Genomic DNA, 24286 nt, shown 5'->3' on the forward strand with positions numbered 1-24286 from the left:
TCGCCAGGCCGCGGGAGGAGAGCCGCGGCCGTTGGTGGGCGTGACCGCGCCAGTCTCGCGGGAGCGGCGGTTGGGCGGGCCGTTGTCCCCGCGGGCGGGGCGAGTTGCTAAGGAAATGACTACCCGCAGCGCCGCGCCGTGCCGCGCCGCGCCGGCCGGGCGGGGTCTGGAGCGGCGCCGTTTCCGCTTCCGCTCCCTCTCTGCTCCCGTCCCGTTACCGCCTCCTCGCTGGCCTCGCGCCTTTCACCGGCACCTTGTGTCGGCCGTGCAGCCGGGCCCGCTCCTGCCACGCGCGCGCCCCCGGGGCTCCGGCTCCGGCACGGGTCGCGCCCCGGTCGCCTGCCCCTGAGGCCGCCGGCCAGCCGCCGCCATGGGTGCCTACCTCTCCCAGCCCAACACGGTGAAGTGCTCCGGGGACGGGGTCGGCGCCTCGCGCCTGCCGCTGCCCTACGGCTTCTCCGCCATGCAGGGCTGGCGCGTCTCCATGGAGGTGAGGCGGGAGAGGCCCAGAGGCGGGCCGCTGCAGGGCGGGAACCTGACAGTGAAAGGGAGCGGGGTGGGGGGGGATGGGGTCATCCCCCGGGAAGGGTCCGTATCAGAAGCCTGCAGCTGCAGCTGCGGCGGCAGTTTGACCCGCGGCAGCGAGAGTGGGCCCCGGCACGAGAGGGAACTACCGGTGCTTGGGAACCGTGTGTCGGTGGCCGGTTTGGCGGCGAGAGCTCGGCCATGTGGGGAGAGGCACCTTCCGCCCACTGACCGCCCTCTCCCCGTGCCTTCGCGCCATCCTCTCCTGCCAGCCCAGCCCTCCAGGCTCATAAACGGTGTGAGGTGTAGTGTGGGAGTGAAGATGAAAAGAGGGACTGTTTATCCATTTACTTTTGCGAGGATGAGGAGAATAGACGGGCATGACTACTTTTTTTTTTTTTTTTTTTTCCTTCCTTAAATGTGTGCTGTGAGAGGCCTCTTTGGACGAGGAGTTTGACAGTGAAAGAATCCTGGGCGAGCAGCCTGTTTCAAATTCTTAAACACCTAGTTGCTTGGCTCTGGACACCGAATGTTAATTTCAGAGGCTTGACCTGACCTCCGGGAATTGTCAGTCGTTTGTATTCTCATCAGGGCCTTTTACGACCTTTGGAAAACTTCAGTAGTGTCGATCTACCGTTATCACTCCTTTTTTTATTATGCTTGGTATTTTTTCCTCGGAATTTTTCTAAGACTTAATTCGCAATTGTCATTTGCCTGTGCTTGTTGGGGTTTATAGTTTCCTTGATTTGCAGTCATTCCATCATAACTTACAAAGAACTGATTTTTTTTTCTTTTCTAAAAAACTTCTTCTGGATAAAAGAAAAAGGGAACATTTCTGGATAGAAAGAAGTAGAATTGGGCAAAATGGATGTGAAAGTACAAGGGAGAATAGGGGAAACCATGCAGGGAAAAAAGGGAGAAAGACGTGTGTAAGACATGTCTTTGTGAAGAGTGTTGTGAGATCTAAGCAGAAGGGCCAGGGAAATGCTCTTAATTATTTCTGGGATTAAGGGTTGATCTTCTTACTAGGTGGGCTTCAGGTAACAGCCTAATACTACTGTCTCCCTGGGGAATTTCTTCAAATCCCTCACTCCTCCCTGTGGTTAGCTCTGGAATGACAGTATAAACTTAAATAGTTTGTTCTCAGATTCAAATTTTATACCCACGATGACTTTAAACTGTTCTGTCATTAGGTATAGCATTTCAAGAATGAGGGGAATCCTATAGCTCATCTCATCTAGTTTGGCTCCCTCATTTTATAGCGGGGAAATGGAGGCCCAGAAAGGTTAGGACACTTGAGCCTTGGTGGAAAGAATCTGTGGGATGAAGTTGTTCGAGACAGTTGGCTGAACACTGTTATCATAGTGTGTCAACCTGAAGTATAGCATTCATAGTTCAGTGGGGTGCTTAGCATTGAGCTTACTGGGTGCTTGGTCAATGTAATTGAGTGTTGGAAATATCTGGATTGAGCTTCAAAAGAAAAACCTTAATAAAGGGCTGGGCTTTGGGTTAGTTGCTAGTTTGGAGATTTCATTTCTATGGCATTTTCTGTTAATATTGTAAGATTTGAGGTGACTCATCTCACAGTAAGGCTTATCCTTCAGGTTTCTCATTCCTTATTTTCTAGTTTCTTCTCTGCTGTGGTTTTTCTAGGGTTTTTGTTTGTTTTGTTTTGTTTTTTGGTACTTTTTTTTCTAGTTTTCTTTAGTGAGTTGTTTGGATATTTAGTTTTCCAAGTTGTTTGCCTGGTGATTCTGTTCTGTTTGCTTCTCTGCGGGGTATTTCCCTTTATTTTTGGTTTCTCCTTTGGTAATTAGAAAATGACTTTTTTTTTCCCCCCATCAGCAGCTGTTTGGTTTGTAGAAATCTTGTTAGAATATTTCTTAGATCCTAATCTTCCTCCTGAGAGGTAACCAGTTTGGGTTTTAAAATCTTCCTGTTATGCTCTTTCTCAATTTACCTTTGTTTGAATGGTTATCTTTAATCAAATCCTCTTGAAGTCCTGCCTGGGATCCTTTTCTGCTGCATCAGTACTTTTCCTTCTGGCTTTGTTTCCTTTCTCTACAAACTATAACATACTTTCCTTGCTATGGCAAGACCATAACTATGACTTGTAGGCTCTTGAGTGAATCTTACCTTTTAAGAAAGTATACACACCTGTTCCTCTTAATCCTTAGGACTCAATCCCACCTATTTATTAAGTCTGTTGACCTTATTTGCTTGGTCCTAATGATTCCTTTGAGGTAAGTTTGTGCCAAAAGACATTACAGAGGTTGCTAAAACCCTAATTGTTGCATAGATTCAGCCTTAGTACTATTTTACCCCTTCTCTTGAGGCAAGGATGGCAACTATCAATAGCTGGCATTTTATACTTTCTGCCTCTCCAGCCCCTCTTGCTGTGGAACCAGGGTGTTTTGAGGAGGGGTAAACAAAATACTACAGTTGATGTTCCCTTCCCTTCTTCCTTCTCCATGGTTTGGAGGGACCCTCAAGCTGGTTGAGGTATGTATTTTGTGGGTTAACAGGTAGGTTGTGGAAGCGTGCCTGAGAAATATATATGGAAAGGCTCTGAGTTTTTGGTGGCTAATGAGAAGTCCAGTCTGAAAATAGTTTTAGTTGATGTAGTCTTAAAGGGACATGGATACTTTTAGTTTTGGGTTATGAGTTTCTCTGGAAGTGATAAAACTGCTTTCTTTGGGGAGTTAGTTTTTTTGTTTTTTTTTTTGTTTTGTTTTTTTTTAATTCTGTGAATTATATTTGCCTTCTTTAAAAGGCAGTATCAGTACCAAGAGTATACTTTTGAGTAGGCTAGCTGTTTACTGCCATAAGAAGCTGGCTTATTAATGGTCATAAAGGGTCATCTAGAATTGAATGAAGATAATGTTAGGCAGAACATTCTTAAGAGACCTACAGGACAGTTTTAGTCATTATGTTAACGGAACAGAATATAAAATGGGATATACTACAAGCATTGTGTGGAGTTCCCCTTAAAAGAGGGTATCTGAAGGCTGAAGAGCATTTTTTGTCCGATCCTCAGATTAATGCCTCATCTCTATGTCTTAAAGCACTTTTTACTTACTGAACCAGATCAGAATTCCTTTGTCCAGGATGCAGTTAAGCAACTTCTATAAAAGGGCATTCTTTTATTTGATTAGCATGCAGTACCTATTCACAATTCAGAGATAGTATGAAATGATATGAAATGTATATCTATGAATATGGAGAAATTGTTTTCTATTTTACTATTCCTTTATAAGTTCTTACACAAATGGAAGTTAAAATCAGAACTTATTCCATAAGATTTCAAGAATATTTTACGTAAATTATTTCTATTGCCCAATCCTATAGCAGATGTTGCTACTGCTTCCCATCCTGACCCTCTATTGGGTTGTATCATCTTGGAATTGTACTTTGAGAGGTAAGGTAAGGAACTGTACTTTGAATTTGAGTATAGAAGTTTCACAGATCTGATCAGTAGTTCTTGCCATAGTAAGCGGTTTTTAAAAATTTATTTATTTATTTATTTTTAAAGAGAGAGATCACAAGTAGGCAGAGAAGCGGGCAGAGAGAAAGAGGGGAAGCAGGCTCCCTGCTGTGCAGAGAGCCTCATGTGGGGCTCGATCCCAGGACACCGAAGGCAGAGGTTTAACCCACTGAGCCACCCAGGCGCCCCTGTAAGCTGTTTTTAAATTATGCTGTCTGAAAGCATAAATCTTTAGAACTTCTCTTAAAGCATCGCTAATATATAATGACATGCTTTAAACTGAGAACTGAGTTCAGAGGAGTTGTTTTCTGTTTCCCTTTAGATCCTGTCCAGATACGGAGTCTGTCAACTTTTAATCACATATAGTACCTAAAAATATATATACAGATTTCTTACTAAACAATTTTGAGATATAGTTCATATACGATATCCATTTAAAGCATACTTTTCAGTGGCTAAAATACTCAGAGTTGTACAGCCATCACCACTATCAGTTTTAGAACTGTTTTATCACTGAAGAAGAAAACCTATAACCATTAGCAGTCACTCTGTACCTCCCCTCCTCTAACCCCTTGCAACCACCAATTTATATTATATCTGTATGGATTTGCCTATCTTTAACATTTTATAAAAATGGAATTATAAAAATGTCACCTTTTATGTCTGCCTTCTTTCACTAAACAATATTTTTCTCTTTCTTTTTTTTTTTTTTAAGATTTTATTTGTTTGAGAGAGAGCATGACAGGGAAGGAGGAGAGGAGGAGAAGCAGATTCCCTGCTGAGCAGGGACCCCCCCGACGTTGGTTTCGATCCCAGGACCCCGAAATCATGACATATGCTGAAAGCAGGGCTTAACTAACTGAGCCACCCAGGCGCCCCTCTAAACAGTATTTCTAAGAGTCACCATGAATTCTTTTAGATGGCTGAATAGTATTCCATTTTTTTAAAAAAAAGATTTTATTTATTTATTTGACAAACAGAAATCACAAGTAGTCAGAGAGGCAGACAGAGAGGGTGGGGGAAGCAGGCTCCCCGCCAAGCAGAGAGCCCGATGTGGGGCTGGATCTCAGGACCCTGAGACCACGACCCGAGCCAAAGGCAGAGAGGCTTTAACCCACTGAGCCACCCAGGCGCCCATAGTATTCCATTTTATGGCTATTTTGTTTATCCATTCATCAGTTAATGGATATTTAGATTTCCACATTTTGGCCATGATGAATAATGATGCTAAGAACATACATTCATAAATTTTTATGTGGAAATAAGTTTTTAATTCTCTTGAATATGTTGTAGGAGTGGAATTGCTGGGTCATATAGTAACTCCATGTTTAACATTTTGAGGAGCAACCTAACTGTTTTCCATAGTGGTCTCACCATTTTGATTCTTACCAGCAATATATGAGGGTGTCAGTTTCAGTACAGCCTCCCCTTTTTATTATAGCCATATTAGTGGGTGTGAAATGGTAGCTCACTGTGGGTTTTTTTGTTTTTTGTTTTAAATTTTATTTTTTTATTTGTCAGAGAGCGAGAGAAAGCATAAGCAGGCAGAGTGGCTGGCAAAGGCTGAGAGAGAAGCAGTCTCCTTGCTCAGCAGGGAGCCTGATGTGGGACTTGATCCTAGGACTCTAGGACTCTGGGATCATGAAGGATGATGACCCGAGCTAAAGGCAGCAGCTTAACCAACTGAGCCACCCAGGCATCCCCTCACTGTGGTTTTGATTGTATTTCCCTGGTAGCTTATGTTTCACCATCTTTTCTTGTGTTAATTGCCACTTAGAGATCTTTGAAGAAATGTCTGTTTGGATCTTTTGTCTGTTTGTATTGGGTTGTCGTCCCCCCCCCCCCCCGCTTTTTTTTTGTCTTTTTATTGAGATGTAAGGGTTCTTTATATATTTTGGATAAAAGTCCTTTATCAGATATGATTTACAAATATTTTCACCTATTCTGTGGGGTGCCTTTTTGCTTTCTTGTCCTTTGAAGCACAAAGATTTTGAATTTTGTTGAAGTCCAGTTTCTCTATTAAGAGTTTTATAATTTTAGCTCTCATAGCCATTGTGGGTTAATTTTTGTGAATGGTGTAAGAAAGAGATCCAATTTCATACTTTCACACGTGGATATCTACTTGTCCCAAAACCATTTGCTAAAAAGCCTATCCCCCCCCCCAAATTATCTTGGCATCATTGTTAAGATCATTTGACTATACGATCTGAAGAGAAACCAGAGTATATAATAAGGGTTTATTTTTGGACTCCTTCCATTCCCATTGATCTGTGTACTTATGGCTCTGCCAGTACCACACTGTCTTGGTTACCATTAGCTTTGTGGTAAGTTTTGAAATTAGGAAGTGTGAGTTTTCCAGCTTTGTTCTTTTTCTTATTTCTCCTTTTCTGTGTCCCTTGCATTTCCATATGAATTTAGGATCAGCTTGTCAATTTCTGTGCAAAAGGCACTTAGAATTTTGATAGGGATTGTGCTGAATCTGTAGATCTAGTTGAGTGTTGCTATCTTTAACAATACTAAGTCTGTAGTTTTCTTGTGATGTCTGTGGTTTAAGTATCAGGATAATATTGGCCTCAGAATCAGTTGGGAAGTGTTGCTTCCTCTTCTATACATTGGAAGAGTTTGTGAAGAATTGGTATTATTCTCTTAAAAATGCTTGGTAAAACTTACCATTGGTAAAACTTGCCATCTGAGACAGGTCTTTTCTTTATGGGAGGTTGTATGTGTGTGTATGTTTTATTTTATGTTAAGTTGTGGTAAAATACACATAACATAAAATCTTCCATCTTCACCATTTTGAAATGTACAGTTCGGTGCATTCATACTGTTGGGCGACCAATTGCCAGAACTATTTTCATCTTGCAAAATTGAAACCCTATACCAGTTAAACAGCTCTCCATTCTGCCTGCCTTCTGCCCCTACCCCCGGCAACCATTCTACTTCCTATTTCTATGAATTTGACTACCGCAAGGTAACTCCTAGAAAGACACATTTGTCATTTTGTGACTGGCTTCTTTCACTTAGCATAGTATTCTCAAGGTTCATCCATGTTATAGCATGTGTCAGAATTTCCTTCCTTTTTAAGGCTGAATAGTATCCATTGTATGACTATACCACATTTTATTTACCCATTCATATTTACCCATTAATGGACTCTTAGGTTGTTTCTTCCTTTTGTGTATTGTGGATAAAGTTGCTGTGAACACGGGTATAAAAATATATCTTCAAGACCCTGCTGCTAAGTCCGAGACTGAGGTGTCTGCTGAGGGCCCACTTTCTGGTTCATAGATGTCTGCCTTCTAGTTCTATTTTCAAGACAAGGGAGCTATTTGAAGTCGCTTTTATAAGGGCACAATCTCACTCATGACCTAATTACTTCCCAAACACCCACCTCCAAATAGTGTCATGTTGGGGATTACATTTCAACATATGAATATTGGGAGACACAAAATATTCTATAGCATTGAGGTAATACATGCATGTAATTTTAAAAGTCAGATAGTAATACATGACTTTTTATTTTTATTTTTATTTTTTTTAAAGATTTTATTTATTTATTTGACAGAGAGAGAGATCACAAGCAGGCGGAGAGACAGGCAGAGAGAGAGAGAGAAGCAGGCCAAGCAAAGAGCCCGATGCGGGGCTCGATCCCAGGACACTGAGATCTTGACCTGAGCTGAAGGCAGCGGCTTAATCCACTGAGCCACCCAGGCACCCCTAATACATGACTTTTTAAAATAAAAAATGTAGTTCCTTCCCAGCCACCTTCAAACTTTTTGTCTTGGTTTATAAAGATTTAGATAAGTTTATGTATATAAATGTAAATGGTTGATCATCCAGTAACACAGGAACATTTGTGGATGTATTTATAATCTTAGGAGATTGACATCAGGCAGGATAACCAGGATTTTATTAATATAGATCCATTGGTTGCCTAGAAGATCTGAAGGTTCTGTATGATACGTGATTTTAAGTAAGGCAAGGCCTAAGGTCCCTGACTCGGGTGACCTATGTGTTCTGAGTCATCTCCTGCAGACTATCAGCTGTTAGTGTGTTACGATACATGTCTAGGTTTAGGATAGGAAATGAGAGAGGAGGCATCTGTAAGGTATTTGTCCTGAGGCAGCTGGAAACTCACCATCATAAACAAACATGGAGTCCTACTATATTGCAGAACATAGTTTTAGGCCCCAAAGCTGTAAAGAAGTTTTTTTTGGTTTACGATATAGTTTTGGACCTAAGACTCTTTTTCCCTCATGGAATGCTGGATAGCAATACAAGACAGTATATGCTGAGTAACCATATTATTGATAGAGACAGTAAATATTAAAAGAGTTTGGAGAGAGGAATGATCATAGAGTTTTGGTGTGATTGAGAAAGAACTCCTTTTTTTTTTTTTTTTTTTAAGATTTTATTTATTTATTTGACAGAGATCACAAGTAGGCAGAGAGGCAGGCAGAGAGAAGGGGAAGCAGGCTCCCTGCTGAGAGAGCCTGATGCGGGGCTCCATCCCAGGACGCTGAGATCCTGACTTGAGCTGAAGGCAGAGGCTTTAACCCACTGAGCCACCCAGGCACACTGAGAAAGAATTCTTGGAGATGGTGAGACTAACTGGACCTTAAGGAGAGAGTATAAATGGGGACAAAAGGAGAGGAGGAAAGAGGAAGGAGAAGAATGAGAATGAGAAGGATATTGGAGGGAGGGTATGAGGAAGGACTCTTGAGGCTTGCTTTCTACTTTGCTGGGGTGACATGGTCAGTGTTGAGTGGAGTAGTTTCTTTTGGGGAATGGTATGAAAATTAAGAGATTAGTTTATAGAGATGGGTAGGAAAAATGATTGAGTGCTTTAAATTGCCTGTAAGTTGTGTGGAATTAATCTTATATCCAGTAGAATTCATTGAAGTTTTTAGCAATAAAGTGTTATATTGGGAAGGATAATCTGGCATCTGAATGTATGTAGGCTGGATTACAGGGGCAGAGAGTAGAAACAGGAAGGAGATAAAATGCTAGTAAGAGTAAAGTAATCCAGGAACAAAGTTATAAGGGAAAAGTTAGTAGGACTTGGTGATTGGATGGTAGAAGAGAGCCAGAAAGTAAAGGTGAACTGATATTAAGTGTTGCCTGGGAAAGTTAAGATTGCAAGATTAGAAATAAGACCTACAGGGGAAGTTCTGATTTTTTCGAAGACTGCTGAGTTTCTATTTACATATGTTAAGTTTGAAATGAAGGGACATCCTGTAGAAACAGGCAACTGGAACTTCACAGAGCCCAAGAGAACTTTCAAGAAAGCTGACATGGTTTTCACTATTTAATTATGTACAGTATTTGGGAAAAAATGAAGCCTGCCAAATGGCTATTTGAGTTGCTATTACAGTTATTGCCTGCTCTGTGAAGTAAAATCTCGAAGGAAAAGATTTTGAGATTAGAAGTTTAAGAGGAAAGTAAATCTAAAAAAAGAGGAGATGATTTTAACCAGTTTCCAATAAATGGTCTAATACAGGTTTTGTTGAATAAAAAGAAGAAAAGAGGAGAAACAATGCTTTGGAGGCAGAAGTGAAGGAGAGGTTGGGTAAACCGGTAGAGAAATTTTGAGGTAGAATAGAGACGATGAGGTAGTTCTTGAAATATGACCTTGATCTAAGTAAAGTAAGAGGTTAGCTCATCTGCTAAGAGTGAAAGAAGAGCATTGAGAACTTGAACAATGTGGGAAAGGTCTGTGACTGACTGTGGTGAATATATTTAAGCACCAATGCAGAACACGTGAAAAAAATGCTGAATGGGATTAGGGTGCACAATCAACATGGGTTCATGACATTTTATAACTAGCAGTACTTAGTGGCTCTGATTCAGGGGCAAAGAAAGCAGTTGGTCGGGTTATACGAGGTTGGATGAGTTTTTCTAGATTGCTAAGAGACAGTGTTGAAATACTTGGCTCTGGCTCAGAAAGGTCAAGAGAGAAAGAAAAGCAAGGGTAAAGGTAGGTAGGCTCTGAACAGAGATGCAAAGGGGGAAACTAAAGTGCTTAGAAAGGGTAGAACAGTTCCAAATGATAAAATAGATGAGGGCCTTACCAGAAGTGAAAGAAAAGGTAGTGTGAAGTAGTTCTAGGAACTGAGACCTCAAGATATAAGATGAATCTTTATAATAGGCATTCCTCTTTGAGAATAAGAATAGGGAAGAAAAATGTGAGGTAGATGCTGATACCAGAACAGAATAGACATTTGCTGAATTCCAACTTACAAGGAGTTTTACGTATTTTGCAATTATTGCATCACAATACTTCTGTGGTGATAAGGGTAAATATGGTAGCTATTCCTGTTCCATATTATAGGAGAGAAAATGGAGGCACACCAAGAGATAGCTGGCCAGAAATCCTGCAGTATATCATAGCATGGCCACTTGAGGGCAGTTCATAGGTTCATTTTGTCATCATTATCATTCAAACCAGAACAATATGGCATATTGTACATAAAGTTATAAAGTAAAAAAAAATAGACAAAAATTATTACGCAATTCTTATTCTCTACCCAGACTTCTAGGAAATATATATGGGTGCTTTTATTTTTTTCTCCTTTTATCACTTAATGTATTGTGAACCTGTTTCCAAACGAACACATTCATTTCATTTTTAAAATATTTTTTATTTTTTTAAAGATTTTATTTATTTGAGAGAGGCAGGACAGGTGAGGGGAGCATGAGCAGGTGGAGTGGCAGAGGGAGAGAGAGAAATTCCCCATAGAGCAGGGAGCCTTGATCCCAAGACCCTGAGATCATGACCTGAGTTGAAGGCAGACTTATTTAACCAACTGAGCCACCCAGGCATCCCCTACATACTCATTTTTAATAGCTGCGTTCTGTTGGAGGGATGTACCCCTTGTAATTTAATTTCTTCATGGAAATTAGGATGTTCATAATTGTTCTTTATTATAAATAATGCTATAGTGATTTTTTTTTAAAGATTTTATTTATTTATTTGAAACAGAGAGAGGGAGAGACAGCGAGAGAGGGAACACAAGCAGGGCGAGTGGGAGAGGGAGAAAGCAGGCTTCCTACTGAGCAGGGAGCCCAATGTTGGGCTTGATTCCAGTCATGACCTGAGCTGAAGGCAGACACCTAACTGACTGAGCCACCCAGGCACCACTATGGTGATCATTTTTTTTTTTTTAAGATTTTATTTATTTATTTGACAGACAGAGATCACAAGTAGGCAGAGAGGCAGGCAGAGAGAGAGGAGGAAGCAGGCTCCCTGCAGAGCAGAGAGCCCGATGTGGGGCTCGATCCCAGGACTCTGGGATCATGACCTAAGCTGAAGGCAGAGGCTTTAACCCACTGAGCCACCCAGGTGCCCCTATAGTGACCATTCTTATATGTATCCTTGTACCCTTTTCTTATTACTTCCATAAAATAAATTTGGAAGTTCAGTTACTAAATCAAAGGGCATGTGCATTTGAAATTTTGATATATTACCAAATTGTGTTCCAGGCAGGCTGTACTAATTTATATTCTTGTTGGTCAGGATATGAGGATGTGTTTTTACTTCACTCTTACTACCCTTGGTTATTATTAATCTTCATTATTCTAATTTGCACAAAAGGATATTTCCTTGTTTTTAATCATTTTTCTGTTTTTTCAAAAGTTCATATGAAGGTAGATCTGCTTCACATCACATGCTTTTGTGAGAAACAGATGAGGAAGTCAAAAAAGATGATTTGAATAGAGGTTTGGGTTCAAAAGAGACAGTACAGTTCTGATTTAGAGTGGTACTGCAGGACAGAGAATGATTGTCCTGTTCCATTAGGAAGGAGTGGACAAGTAGACTGCTTTTCCCTCCCCTACAAAAAGTGGAATTAGTTGGACCAGTTTCTCAAATTCTGGTGATACATTGAGTCTTTTTTTTTTTTTTTTTAAGATTTTATTTATTTATTTGACAGAGAGAGATTACAAGTAGGCAGAGAGGCAGGCAGAGAGAGAGAGGAGGAAGCAGGCTCCCTGCTGAGCAGAGAGCCCGATGTGGGACTCGATCCCAGGACCCTGAGATCATGACCTGAGCCGAAGACAGCGGCTTAACCCACTGAGCCACCCAGGCGCCCATACATTGAGTCTTTTAAAAATATTTAATTTACTTTTGAAGAAACTGAACATTCCTATGGCTCATCTCGCTCCTATCTGTCTGCACCCTCTGGTTCCCACCACGGTTAACTGTTTTTCTTTAGTTTTCTGTGTATCCATGTAGTATTGCAGTATGTAAAGACAAATATCTATTCCTGTGCTCCCTCTTCTTACACAAAAGCAGCTTACTAAATAAATATGTTATTCTGTACTTTGCTTTCCTTCTGCACTTTGCTTTCCTTATTTAACAAAATATCTTGGAGCTCTTCCATGGATTTTTTTTTTTTTTAAATGAAAGCAATACTTGTGGAACTCCAGAATTCACTAAAACAATTTTAATTTAATTTTACTTAAATGAGTACAAACATAGAACTGGGCATAAATTCCATGCCAACAAACCACACTACAAAATCGACAGAATTAAAGTCAACATTAATATGACACACTGTTGGGCGCCTGGGTGGCTCAGTGGGTTGGGCGACTGCCTTCGGCTCAGGTCATGGTCGTGGGGTCCCAGGATCAAGTCCCACATCGGGCTCGCTGCTCAGCAGGGAGTCTGCCTCTCCCGCTGACCTGTCATGCTCTCTCACTCTCATTCTCTCTCTCTCAAATTAATTAAATCTTTAAAAAAAAAAATATGACACACTGTTTTGCTGATCATGACTTAGGTAGTGACTGCTGAGGTACAGTTGCTTATGGCTTTAGCAAGCGTGTACCGCACAGTGTCCCATGCCAATTCAGTTCCCCTGCCCCTTTTCTGTAATCCCAACTCAGTCCTCTGTTCTGCCTTTCCTTTATTCCATAGCACTATCATGTTTCTGTAGGAGTTACAGCATCATGCTATAGGATTTAACTATTTGTTGTGTTTATTGTATATATTCTTCGTGAGAATGTAACTTTCTTTATGAAGTGCAGGTCTTCATTTTATTCACTGATATATCCCAAACACTCAGAAGTGATCCTGGAACATAATGGGTACTCAAATATTTGGTGAAGGAATAACAAATAAATTCTTAGGCACATAAAGTCTGAGAACCACTGTTAGAGGATGCTGAAGCAATAGATGGTCATAAAGGCAGGCCAAAAGGTGCTGAGAGGAGAGGTAGGTCCAGTAACCCTGGCTCAGCAGGAAGGGAGGCCAGTGTGGCTGGTGGGGGAGTGATTGGAAGAGGGAGAAGACCTTTTTGGTCTATGGTGCTCTCCATGTCCTGGGGATGGGGCTCAGAGGCGATTGTTCACAACTTTATTAGATAGGCCCTTGAGGGCCCTCTGTGGCAGCCCATTAGATTCTGCGACACTTTCTCCTAGAATCAATCAGTGGGAAATACAAAATAGTTATTTTTGCATTCTCTCATTTACTACCTTAAAATAGCCTTTATTTTCTAGATTTGTGTAATGAAAGCTTAGTCTTAGTGCAGGGACAACAGAAGAACCATTGCGCTGATTTCCTAAGTATTGATACAGCTAGGAAAGTTTAAATGCCTCAAAGAGGAGAAGAACCATTAACGTACACAAGGATCATCAATCAGAGTAAATAGCTGATTATATTTTTTTTGTTTGTAGAAAGTACCTGAAAGGGAGGTGGGGTTGTGTTCCAAGATGGGGCAGAGTAAGCTACAGCACATTCTCGCCTAGGTTCAACATCTTAGGGCCTAGCCTGGAGGTTTGCCTGGGGTGATGGAGTTTTTTTATTAGAAGAATTTGATCAAGCCCAGCCTTCCAACCCTGATGTTGCTGCAGCAGGACCTTTGCAGACTTCTCTTCAGGTGTGCTAATGCCATCAGTGATGAATGATATCTTATTTCCAGCTGGGGGTAGGAGGTGGGAAGGCTAATTACATGAGGCATTGTAAATTCCAGTTAAAGAGTACTAAACACAATGTAGCTTAATAACATTATTTGTTGGGAGGATTCTTTTGTAAATCTATCCTCTGCCTATCCTGAAGGTAACTAACTTACTGAGTTAAGCTTTGAGAGAAGAGAATGATTTGTTTAGATGGTGCTTTGGGGAAGTGGTGGTGTAAGTGTATGTGTATATAGTTCTACAAATTTTAGTGCTTTCACTTAGGCATTTTAGGTTTCTCCTAGCAACTTGTCAGGTTGGTAATGCCCTCAGGTCTCTTTTTGCTATCTTCCCTAACATTTTCTTCCTTGAAGTTCTCTGATTCATAGAATGGGTCTAGAAGTGACTTTAAAGATCCTTTATTCTGGTTCTTCCCATAGTTGCCACAAATCCAAAAGGTCAGGTCTAGAGTTCGAACAGCCAAACATTCTGCCATCTGGACTGAGATCTCCTAGGCCGAGGCTGCTAGACTGCAGAGGTAGTGACCTGATTCATCTCTGTCCCTTCTACCTTCTCTGCTTCCTTTCCTCCCCTCCTTCCCTCCCTTGGCCCTTTTCCTTTCTCCTTTCCCTGTACTTCTTTTCTTATTTTATCATCCCATTTTCCTTTCTTATTTCTAGGCCACGTAGGTCAACTAGGGAAGGGTTAGTGAGATTAAGGCGTGAAGGCGATCCTTACGACCTGAGGTGTACAAGGAAGAACATCCTTTGACCTTGAGAAATACTAATTATGCTCTCTTTTTCCTAGGATGCTCACAACTGTATTCCTGAGTTGGACAGTGAGACAGCCATGTTTTCTGTCTATGATGGACATGGAGGTAACTTTAGCAGATCATATTGGTGACATTCTTGAACACCAGTTCCAGACTTTTGGGGGCAAGAACAGGTCCTCAGTAGTTCTTTTCCCTTCCAAGGTTCTGGTCCTCAGATACCATTTCCTTCCCAGTGCTGTTTTTCTCTGTTCTGCCATTCTGTTTTCATAACAGGATATTGTATTAGTTTATAATCTGACCAGGCCTTGTTTTAACCCAGAAAGCCTCTTCCTGTATTAGAATTTATTTTTTTTTCCCACTGAGAACTAAGTATATAGATGAGAAAAGACAAAAGGTATATTAACATAGTCCTGAAGAGTTGATGGTGAAATCCATTTTCTGGCTCAGAACTTCCTAAACAGTTATCTTTCAGATAGGTTTCAGTTGTATGAGATAGTCATTTCCTCAACCCTTGGGGTTCACTCCAGTATGGCATGTAAATACTGTATGACTTTGTATGTGGGAAGCAGTGCTCTGGGTGACCTTACCTTTCTTCTAGGGGAGGAAGTTGCCTTGTACTGTGCCAAATACCTTCCTGAGATCATCAAAGATCAGAAGGCCTACAAAGAAGGCAAGCTACAAAAGGTCTGTCTTTTCGTAGTGCTCCTTCTCTACTTCTATAGGCTTGCCCTTGTTTTCCCGTCCTTGGCTTTTCCTTTCTTACTGTCAGTAAGCTGCTGCTTATTGCATTTCTTAAAGAATTCTATTCCCACTGGACCTTTCTAGAGCTGCTTCATTATTCTCAGGTCTCTGAACTGTTTTTTATTGATAGGTCAGTGTCTCCTTGTATGGTAGATCACGCTGTAATTGGCATGCCATCTTTGTACCCAGGCTGTATATAGGCAATTCATGTTGTACCCACTGTACTTTTTTCTACACTTGCCTCATACTATTTGACTTATATACAGGCATTAGAAGATGCCTTCTTGGCTATTGATGCCAAACTAACCACTGAGGAAGTCATTAAGGAGCTGGCACAGATTGCAGGGCGACCCACTGAGGATGAGGATGAAAAAGAAAAAGTAGCTGATGAAGATGATGGTGAGTTTGGCAACCCTTGTTTGAGAGGAAATCAACATTTTAAAGAACTCTTCTTTAATATGTATTATTTATGTGTCAATTCTAAGAGAGGATGACTTCTTAGGGACTTGGGGAGTCCTCACATTAAAGAACCCTATGTTCTATGTTCTATACTCCATGAGGTTATGGAAGGAGAAGAATTAACCTTTGTACCTAGTGTCCATAATTGTAAGGATTTTTATGTACATTATCTTTTGCCTTTGTGACGGGGTCTCTCTGGTTCCTGTTAATGTTTATGTGACCCTTTTTTTAAGACTTGGAACTATCATTAGCCTCAGCACCAGTCACTAAGCCTGGGCTGTAGGCCTAAAACTAGCGTTGTGGGCTTCTTGGGTCCTCAGCCATAATGAGGTTTCCAACTTATCAATCAAAAATGAGAATACAGTAACTAGTACTACAGTAACTAGTATTCCTTTGACTAAGAATAGGGTGAGAGACAACGACCAAAGGAAGTCTATGCAGGCAGATACTACTTGAGAAGGAAGCAAGGGGGTGTGAGACTTGATAGGAAACTTGATAGGATCCTTGAGTGGGCGGTGGTGGGGAAGTTGAAACTCAGCCTGCAAGGGTTGTGGAAGTGGGAAGGGGGGCTGATCCATGAGGAGTCTGGGGTGGGCGTGCTGATTCAGCCTCTTCTCTGCAGTGGACAATGAGGAGGCTGCGCTGCTTCATGAAGAGGCCACCATGACTATTGAAGAGCTACTGACACGCTACGGGCAGAACTGTCACAAGGGTGCTCCCCACAGCAGACCTGGAGCTGGGACAGGCGAGGAGCCAGGGTCCCAGGGCCTCAACGGGGAGGCAGGACCTGAGGACCCATCTAGGGAAACTTCTTCAGAGGAGAATGGCCCCACAGCCAAGGCTCACACCGGCCTTTCCTCCAACTCAGAATGTGGGACTGAGGCAGGCCAAGGTGGCGAGCCTGGCACTCCCACTGGTGAGGCTGGGCCTTCCTGCTCTTCAGCCTCTGACAAGCTGCCTCGAGTTGCTAAGTCCAAGTTCTTTGAGGACAGTGAGGATGAGTCAGATGAGGCAGAGGAGGAAGAGGAAGACAGTGAGGTAAGGGCCTGTGGGAGCACACAGATGCTGAATCTGCAGAGAGGGCCTGTTTGGTTACCATGCATATCTGTTGCCTCTTTTCCTTCTCTATTTTTTTTAACTTCTAATTTTTTAAGTAATTTCTACATCCAACTTGGGGCTTGTACTCACAACTCCCAAGATCAAGAGTTGCATGCTGTCTCAACTAAGCCAGCCAGATACCCCACCTTCTCCTATTTTTAGATCAGCCTCCAAGACTTACTACATTCGAAGGGTTTCTTGAATTCATTATCTCCACCAACATAGGAACTGTCAGCCTTCAGACCTCTTCCTTTGTTGGTACTATAACAAATAGATCTAGTTCTAGCCTTTCAGAGTCTGTCTCAGAGAGAAAACAAGAAGGTGGTGGTGGTTAACTTTGGGTATTTGGGTATTTCCTTCTCTGGGCCACTTATTTTCTGGCTGTGTTGCCTGGAAAGTGCTTCTGGCTGAGAGCCCTGGCCTTTCGTAGGACTTCCTACTCATGAGTGTTGAACCCAGCTCAGGACATTAGTTCTACCCATCTAGCTCTCTCCCCTCCCCTAAATTTTTCTATCATGATCATACAGTTGTATCTTCCAGTGCTTTCAGAATCTTTGTTCAATCAGAGCCTCTTGGTTCTGAGTATGAGTTGGGGGGAGGGGGGCAGGGGGTCATCTCAGTCTCAGCAGCCTGGGATCATCCCTCTGGCAGGAATGCAGTGAGGAAGAGGATGGCTACAGCAGCGAAGAGGCAGAGAATGAAGAAGATGAGGATGACACTGAGGAGGCTGAAGAAGACGAGGAAGAAGAGGAGATGATGGTGCCAGGCATGGAAGGCAAGGAGGAGGTGTGTAGGGAAGGGGAGCACCAAGTCTGTAAAAGCCAAGAGGCAGATGTGATTCCCTGATAGTGATTTCAGGACAGGGAATCTCCTTGCTGCCTTAGTACTGAAGTCCTGGTATGGGGGCATTTATGCTATAAGGGGAACTAGGTCTTTAGGGAACAGTTAGCTCAGAGTAGAAAGCATGCTCTAGTCTTTGGAAAGACTAAATCCATCCCTCTCCTGTTTGTTAGCGCTCTCTTGGTGGTCCCAGTGAGAGGAGAGAGCATAAGCAAATGATCAGGGGCGCACCAATGAGGAGTTTGTGTCCAGAAGCTCCCCTGATGCTCCCTTTCTTCCTCTTAAGCCTGGCTCTGACAGCGGTACCACAGCGGTGGTGGCTCTGATACGAGGGAAGCAGTTGATTGTAGCCAATGCAGGAGACTCTCGTTGTGTGGTGTCCGAGGCTGGCAAAGCTTTGGACATGTCCTATGACCACAAACCGGAGGATGAAGTGGAGCTAGCACGCATCAAGAATGCTGGTGGCAAGGTCACCATGGATGGGCGAGTCAACGGGGGCCTCAACCTCTCCAGAGCCATTGGTAAGGGCCAGGAAAATGTGGGGAAGACTTCGGGGGTCTTATTCTCTTTCCAGACTCCCTGGTAGCAAACTTTAATCTTAATAGGCCCTTGTACCTTTTTCCAAGTCTTTTGGTATCTATGACCCTTGTCTGTAAAATGTCTCCATGAGATAGATATGGTAGCTGTCATTTTTGGATGATTTAAAAAAAAAAACCAAACAGGTTAGTGACCTACCTAAGATATAGCAAACTGAAGATAGGGCTGAAACTAGAAAAACTGGAGCTCAGTTTTCCATTTACTTGGATTATGAAACTTTGTAAAGAAGGGAAATGAATGGCAAGGCTTGACCAGCCTTGAGCACAAGTCTTTGGGGAGTGCTTAAACTGCTCATCAACCAACCATTCCTTTACCTCAGGAGACCACTTCTACAAGAGAAATAAGAACTTGCCACCCGAGGAACAGATGATATCAGCCCTTCCTGACATCAAGGTCTTGACTCTCACTGACGATCACGAATTCATGGTCATTGCCTGTGATGGCATATGGTGAGCACCAGTAGAATGACCTAAAATTCCCTTATTTATGCAGCATTACTTTTCTTGTAGGGCTCTGAGCTGGTTTGGCTTTTTTATCCCTCTAACAGCTGGATTCAGCACTTTTCTCAAACAGCCTTAGCATTAGAGCCTAGGCAGGCAGACATCTTGGTGTCAAAACCCCCAAGACTAAGGCAGAGCAAAGGACTGTCCTCTGTAGGTATTTACATTGGTCCTGGGGGCTATCACCTCTGTCTACATTCCTTTCTTTTGCCTTAGTGGGACTAAAGAAGAGTATATTGTTTTTGACCCCAGGAATGTGATGAGCAGCCAGGAAGTTATAGACTTTATTCAATCAAAAATCAGCCAGCGTGATGAAAATGGGGAGCTTCGGTTATTGTCCTCCATAGTGGAAGAGGTGAGTGCCTGGGCAGAGGAGAAAGGGCATCTGGCTTGCATAGCCAAGGTTTTGTCTTGTGACCTGAGCTAAGACCAGAGCTGGGAAGTTATCATTAACTACTGACAGATGCTGGTCTAGAAAGTTCCATTTTCCTTCATTTCCCTGACTTATCCTCATGCCTTATGCACTAGTAGGTGGCCTGTTTTGTGACGTCTGTTGTCTCTTCTCCTCCTCCTGCCACCGTCTCAGCAGAGTCATCCCTCTTCTGGGAGTTTAGGTTCCTAGGAAGGTGTTCAAATCCTGAAGCTGAGCTATCTGCATTGTCCCTTTTGTAGCTGCTGGATCAGTGCCTGGCACCAGACACTTCTGGAGACGGTACAGGGTGTGACAACATGACCTGCATCATTATTTGCTTCAAGCCCCGAAACACAGCAGAGCTTCAGCCAGAGAGTGGCAAGCGGAAACTGGAGGAAGTGCTCTCTTCTGAGGGGGCTGAAGAAAATGGCAACAGTGACAATAAGAAGAAGGCCAAGCGGGACTAATGGTTATCCAGACCCCTGCCCACCTAGACTGTTTTTTGAGCCCTCTGGACCTGAGACTGAGTTTTGTCTTTTTCCTTTAGCCTTAGCAGTGGTTATGAGGTGTGCAGGGGAGCTGGGTGGCTTTACTCAGCCCATTCCAAAGAGGGCTCTCCCTCCACACAGCAGCCTGGGAGCCTCTGCTGTCTTCCCCAGCCTCCTCCTTGCTCCTTGGGGCTCATCACCGGTTCTGTGCCTGTGCTCTGTTGTGTTGGAGGGAAGACTGGCGGTTCTGGTTTTTACTCTGTGAACTTTATTTAAGGACATTCTTTTTTATTGGCGGCTCCATGGCCCCCAGCCGCTTGCACCCGCTCTCTGTTGTACACTTTCAATCAACACTTTTTCAGACTAAAGGCCAAAACCTAATTGTGCCAGTGGTGTCCTTTTTTCAATAATGCTCTCCTGCCCGGCCCACCCAGAACTCTCTGGCCCCACATTTGACCTCTTTGGTGGTATCTACCAAGCCCCTCAGCGCACTTGTGTGCCTGTGCGTGCGTGCGTCTGTGTGTCTGTGAGCGCGCATGTGTGTGCGAGCCTGCCTCGCTCGCCAGACCTGTGTGGGGCAGAAGGGACCCAGGTATTGCAGTTCCCTGAGCTGCGGGGCAGGCTGGCCTAGCCTCACGGCTCATCCTCAACCTCCTCCGGAATCAGGAATAGTTTACTAGTTCCTTCAGGTAAGGATAAGGACCTGCTGGGCAGCTACTAAGACTGAAAGCAGGGCCATGGCTTCTACGTTCCTCACCCGGCTGGTTTCTATTTCATCTCTGATTGGCTCGCTCGCTTCCTTTCGTCACAATCACTTCCTGGTCATGCTGTGGACGTTTTCCCCGCTTCTGCTTTCCACGGACTACGAGTCCCGTGTGGCTCTGCGGCAGCGGAAGCGGAAGCGAGGACGGAGGTACCAGCTGGTCTCCGTAGGGGGGGGGGTAGGGGGCTCCATGAATGGACGCGGCGGCGGCGGCGGGAGCGGCCTGAGCTGGGCGCCGGGGCCAGGGCCGGGGGCTGCCCGGGGCCCGCGCCGCTGCATGAAGGCGGCCCGCGGGCCCTGAGAAGAAGGGCGGGCGGGCAGGCCGGACTGGGAGGGGCGGGGCCGGGCGGCCGCAGGCCGGAGGCGCGTCGGGCTGGAGCCGGTCACGATGCCCCGAAGGAAGCAGAGCCACCCGCAGCCCGTGAAATGCGAGGGGGTCAAAGGTCAGGGGTCAGGGGCCGCGAGGGGGGAGGAGCGGGGGTGGGGTCAGTGGAGTGGGTGCAGGTCGGGGTGGAGGGGGACTCCTGAGGGATGGGGTGGGCGATCTGGACTCCTAGCTTCCTACCGAGGTACTAAGGGAACCCGAGAGGGTCTGCGAGTTCGGGAAGTACGGGCTTCGAAGGCTAGCTCCCGGGGTGCGGATGATGGGCTCGGTTCCTGAGGGAGAATCTACAAGCCCCCTCCCTTCTTCAGTGGATACCGAAGACTCCCTCGACGAAGGACCCGGGGCCCTCGTATTGGAGAGTGATTTGCTACTAGGCCAGGATCTGGAGTTTGAGGAGGAAGAGGAAGAGGAAGAGGAGGAAGGTGACGGCAACAGCGACCAGCTCATGGGCTTCGAGAGAGACTCTGAAGGTGGGTTTGAGGGATTTGGTCAAGGATTAGTGGCCGCTGGAACTTCAGCCCTTCAAGAGGCGGGTTAGGATTTAGTGCCAGTGAGCAAAACATGAAACAGTGCCACAACCTAGGGATGATTTTAGATTTGAGCTAGATATTTTTTCACTTGCCTAATGGTCCAGTGAGCTCCATCACTTTGTTGAGGTGAAGTTCTGGGGCCTGGTCCAAAGGTGGTATGAATAGGACAGTGGATGAATCACATGGAACAACTGGTTAAAAGTTAATGTCCTTTTTAATAACCTTGTTCTCCTGCCTAGCACGTTCTTTATATGAAGTTTAAGAGGGTCAGGGAAACAACTTCTTGTTGAAATTAAGTTGTGCCTAATCTGCCTTTCACCTGCAGCATAAACCCTTTTCTATTGAGGTTTTGGTCCCTACCCCCAAGTGTTCTTGAACATTCCTTTTCCCTGTCAATCTTAACATCACCCCATCCTAATTTGGTGCACCATCTACCCACTTATGCCACCTATACAAAGGATGTTTTTGAAAATCATTGAGGGAATCCATGTAAAAGAAAATCTTTTAGGTACATTACTTTGTTTCCACTTCTCTCTAGATTTTGCCTCACTCCTGACATAGTTTTTATTATATAATCAGCTCTATACTAAAAAGGACCTTCCTAATACAGGGCTTAGAATAAGGTCTCAGGCTTCTGCCTTGTGTATTTTCATTTTAATTTCTTATCTCAAAAATCAGCTAATTAAGTATTGATTCATTTCAACCTGTGGTCCACTGTGAGCCTTTGATCTTTTTCTGTGCAGTGGAATTAGGTACAGCTGTCATCACTAGGTTAGTACAGGCTCAGAAGCAGGTAATTCATATTGAATTTTCAGGATCACTGAAGTGAAGGGTGGGGCCAAGCAAGGGCGAGGGGTGGGGAGACACCACTGAGAAAGCGAATTTGGAGCCTGGTCCTACCCCACACTGATGTCTCTTCTCATGTCTGTCTTGGCAGGAGACTCTCTGGGGGCCAGGCCTGGGCTTCCCTACGGGCTGAGTGATGACGAGTCTGGGGGCGGCCGGCCATTAAGTGCTGAGAGTGAAGTTGAGGAACCAGCCAGGGGTCCAGGGGAGGCCAGGGGTGAGAGGCCAGGCCCAGCCTGCCAGCTGTGTGGGGGGCCGACAGGTGAGGGGCCGTGTTGTGGGGCAGGAGGGCCGGGTGGGGGGCCCCCGCTGCCCCCACGGCTACTGTACTCATGCCGCCTCTGCGCCTTCGTGTCCCACTACTCGAGCCACCTGAAGCGGCACATGCAGACACACAGCGGGGAGAAGCCGTTCCGCTGTGGCCGCTGCCCCTACGCCTCAGCCCAGCTCGTCAACCTGACGCGACATACCCGCACCCACACTGGCGAGAAGCCCTACCGCTGTCCCCACTGCCCCTTTGCCTGCAGCAGCCTGGGCAACCTGAGGCGGCATCAGCGTACCCACGCGGGGCCCCCCACTCCTCCCTGCCCGACCTGTGGCTTCCGCTGCTGTGCTCCACGTCCCACCCGGCCTCCCAGTCCCACAGAGCAGGAGGGGGCAGTGCCCCGGCGACCTGAAGGTAAAAAGCCAGAAACCAAAAGAACCTTGGACATGGGTGGGTGGCCTTAGGGATACTTGGATTCATAGCTCAGGTCTCATTGTCCCCACAGATGCTCTGCTGCTTCCAGATTTGAGCCTCCATGTGCCACCAGGTGGTGCCAGTTTCCTGCCGGACTGTGGGCAGCTGCGGGGTGAAGGGGAGGGCCTCTGTGGGACTGGCTCAGAACCACTGCCAGAGCTGCTGTTCCCTTGGACCTGCCGGAACTGTGGACAGGAGCTGGAGGAGGGCGAGGGTAGTCGGCTGGGAGCTGCCATGTGTGGGCGCTGCATGCGAGGAGAGGCTGGAGGGGGTGCCAGTGGGGGGCCCCAAGGCCCCAGTGACAAAGGCTTTGCTTGTAGCCTCTGCCCCTTTGCCACTCACTATCCCAACCACCTGGCCCGGCATATGAAGACGCACAGTGGCGAGAAGCCCTTTCGCTGTGCCCGCTGTCCCTATGCCTCTGCTCATCTGGATAACCTGAAACGGCACCAGCGCGTCCACACAGGAGAGAAGCCCTACAAGTGCCCCCTCTGCCCCTATGCCTGTGGCAACCTGGCCAACCTCAAGCGTCATGGTCGCATCCACTCTGGGGACAAACCTTTTCGGTGTAGCCTTTGTAACTACAGCTGCAATCAGAGCATGAACCTCAAACGCCACATGCTGCGGCACACAGGCGAGAAGCCCTTCCGCTGTGCCACCTGCGCCTACACCACAGGCCACTGGGACAACTACAAACGCCACCAGAAGGTGCATGGCCATGGTGGGGCAGGAGGGCCTGGCCTCTCTGCCTCTGAGGGCTGGGCCCCAGCTCACAGCCCCTCCTCTGTGTTGAGCTCTCGGGGTCCGACAGCTTTGAGTGCCGCTGGTAGCCGGGCTCTCCATACGGACTCGCCCTGAACTAGGTCCTTCTCCCTCAGGGCCCTATGGATTAGACCTGCCTCTCCTGTACGTTTTATACAGATGGACCAGAAGCCACCTCCTACTTCCTCCCCCGCTGGCCAGGGGCTCCACAGACTAACCTAGGCACTATATGGACCAGCTCAGACCCCATGGGCGAGGGGCCCATATGGACCAGGGGGCCTTGCCTTGACTGATGCACTTCATGAGCTCAGTGAGAAGGGCCCTATGTTCACCTCCACTGCTCCTAGGGGCAGGAGAGGAACTGGCTGGGGGATTGCCCAGCCTCCCACCTGTTTATTTAACTTATTTCAGTGCTTTATAATAAAGGAAACACTAACAAAGCCATGTCTATGCT

The 24286-nt window shown here is 45.1% G+C and overlaps 2 protein-coding genes across 4 annotated transcripts; both read left to right on the forward strand.

The window, feature by feature from the left end:
• Positions 1-240: 240 nt before the first annotated feature.
• PPM1G (protein phosphatase, Mg2+/Mn2+ dependent 1G) lies at positions 241-20188 on the forward strand. Of its 2 annotated transcripts, none has more exons than XM_044261877.1 (10): positions 241-490; positions 14708-14777; positions 15271-15356; positions 15680-15812; positions 16495-16910; positions 17622-17756; positions 18097-18331; positions 18727-18856; positions 19160-19262; positions 19580-20188. In XM_044261877.1, exons 1-10 carry the CDS (start codon positions 371-373, stop codon positions 19784-19786), a joined length of 1635 nt encoding a protein of 544 aa, XP_044117812.1. In that variant the 5' UTR covers positions 241-370; the 3' UTR covers positions 19787-20188. The 2 variants fall into 2 exon arrangements, with proteins under 2 accessions (XP_044117812.1, XP_044117813.1); XM_044261878.1 differs by lacking the exon at positions 241-490 and adding an exon at positions 2956-3027.
• A 728-nt stretch (positions 20189-20916) lies between these two features.
• Positions 20917-24272, forward strand: ZNF513 (zinc finger protein 513). 2 transcript variants are annotated; one of them, XM_044261883.1, is made up of 4 exons: positions 20917-21013; positions 21264-21425; positions 22423-23010; positions 23102-24272. In XM_044261883.1, the coding sequence occupies exons 1-4, from the start codon at positions 20959-20961 to the stop codon at positions 23926-23928; spliced, it is 1632 nt and encodes a 543-aa protein (XP_044117818.1). In that variant the 5' UTR covers positions 20917-20958; the 3' UTR covers positions 23929-24272. The 2 variants fall into 2 exon arrangements, with proteins under 2 accessions (XP_044117818.1, XP_044117819.1); XM_044261884.1 differs by lacking the exon at positions 20917-21013 and adding an exon at positions 21129-21139.
• Positions 24273-24286: the final 14 nt, after the last annotated feature.

The sequence above is a fragment of the Neovison vison genome, chromosome 8, assembly GCF_020171115.1.
Source record: "Neovison vison isolate M4711 chromosome 8, ASM_NN_V1, whole genome shotgun sequence".
NCBI lineage: Eukaryota > Metazoa > Chordata > Mammalia > Carnivora > Mustelidae > Neogale > Neogale vison.

Excerpts from the sequence above, each read along its gene's own strand:
- ZNF513 (XM_044261883.1), top strand. The coding sequence starts at position 20,959 with ATGCCCCGAAGGAAGCAGAGCCACCCGCAGCCCGTGAAATGCGAGGGG. Across the intron at positions 21,426-22,422 it reads CTTCGAGAGAGACTCTGAAG|GAGACTCTCTGGGGGCCAGG; the intron begins GTGGGTTTGAGG and ends CTGTCTTGGCAG. Across the intron at positions 23,011-23,101 it reads AGTGCCCCGGCGACCTGAAG|ATGCTCTGCTGCTTCCAGAT; the intron begins GTAAAAAGCCAG and ends TTGTCCCCACAG.
- PPM1G (XM_044261877.1), top strand. The coding sequence starts at position 371 with ATGGGTGCCTACCTCTCCCAGCCCAACACGGTGAAGTGCTCCGGGGAC. Across the intron at positions 15,813-16,494 it reads AGTAGCTGATGAAGATGATG|TGGACAATGAGGAGGCTGCG; the intron begins GTGAGTTTGGCA and ends TCTTCTCTGCAG. Across the intron at positions 19,263-19,579 it reads TGTCCTCCATAGTGGAAGAG|CTGCTGGATCAGTGCCTGGC; the intron begins GTGAGTGCCTGG and ends TCCCTTTTGTAG.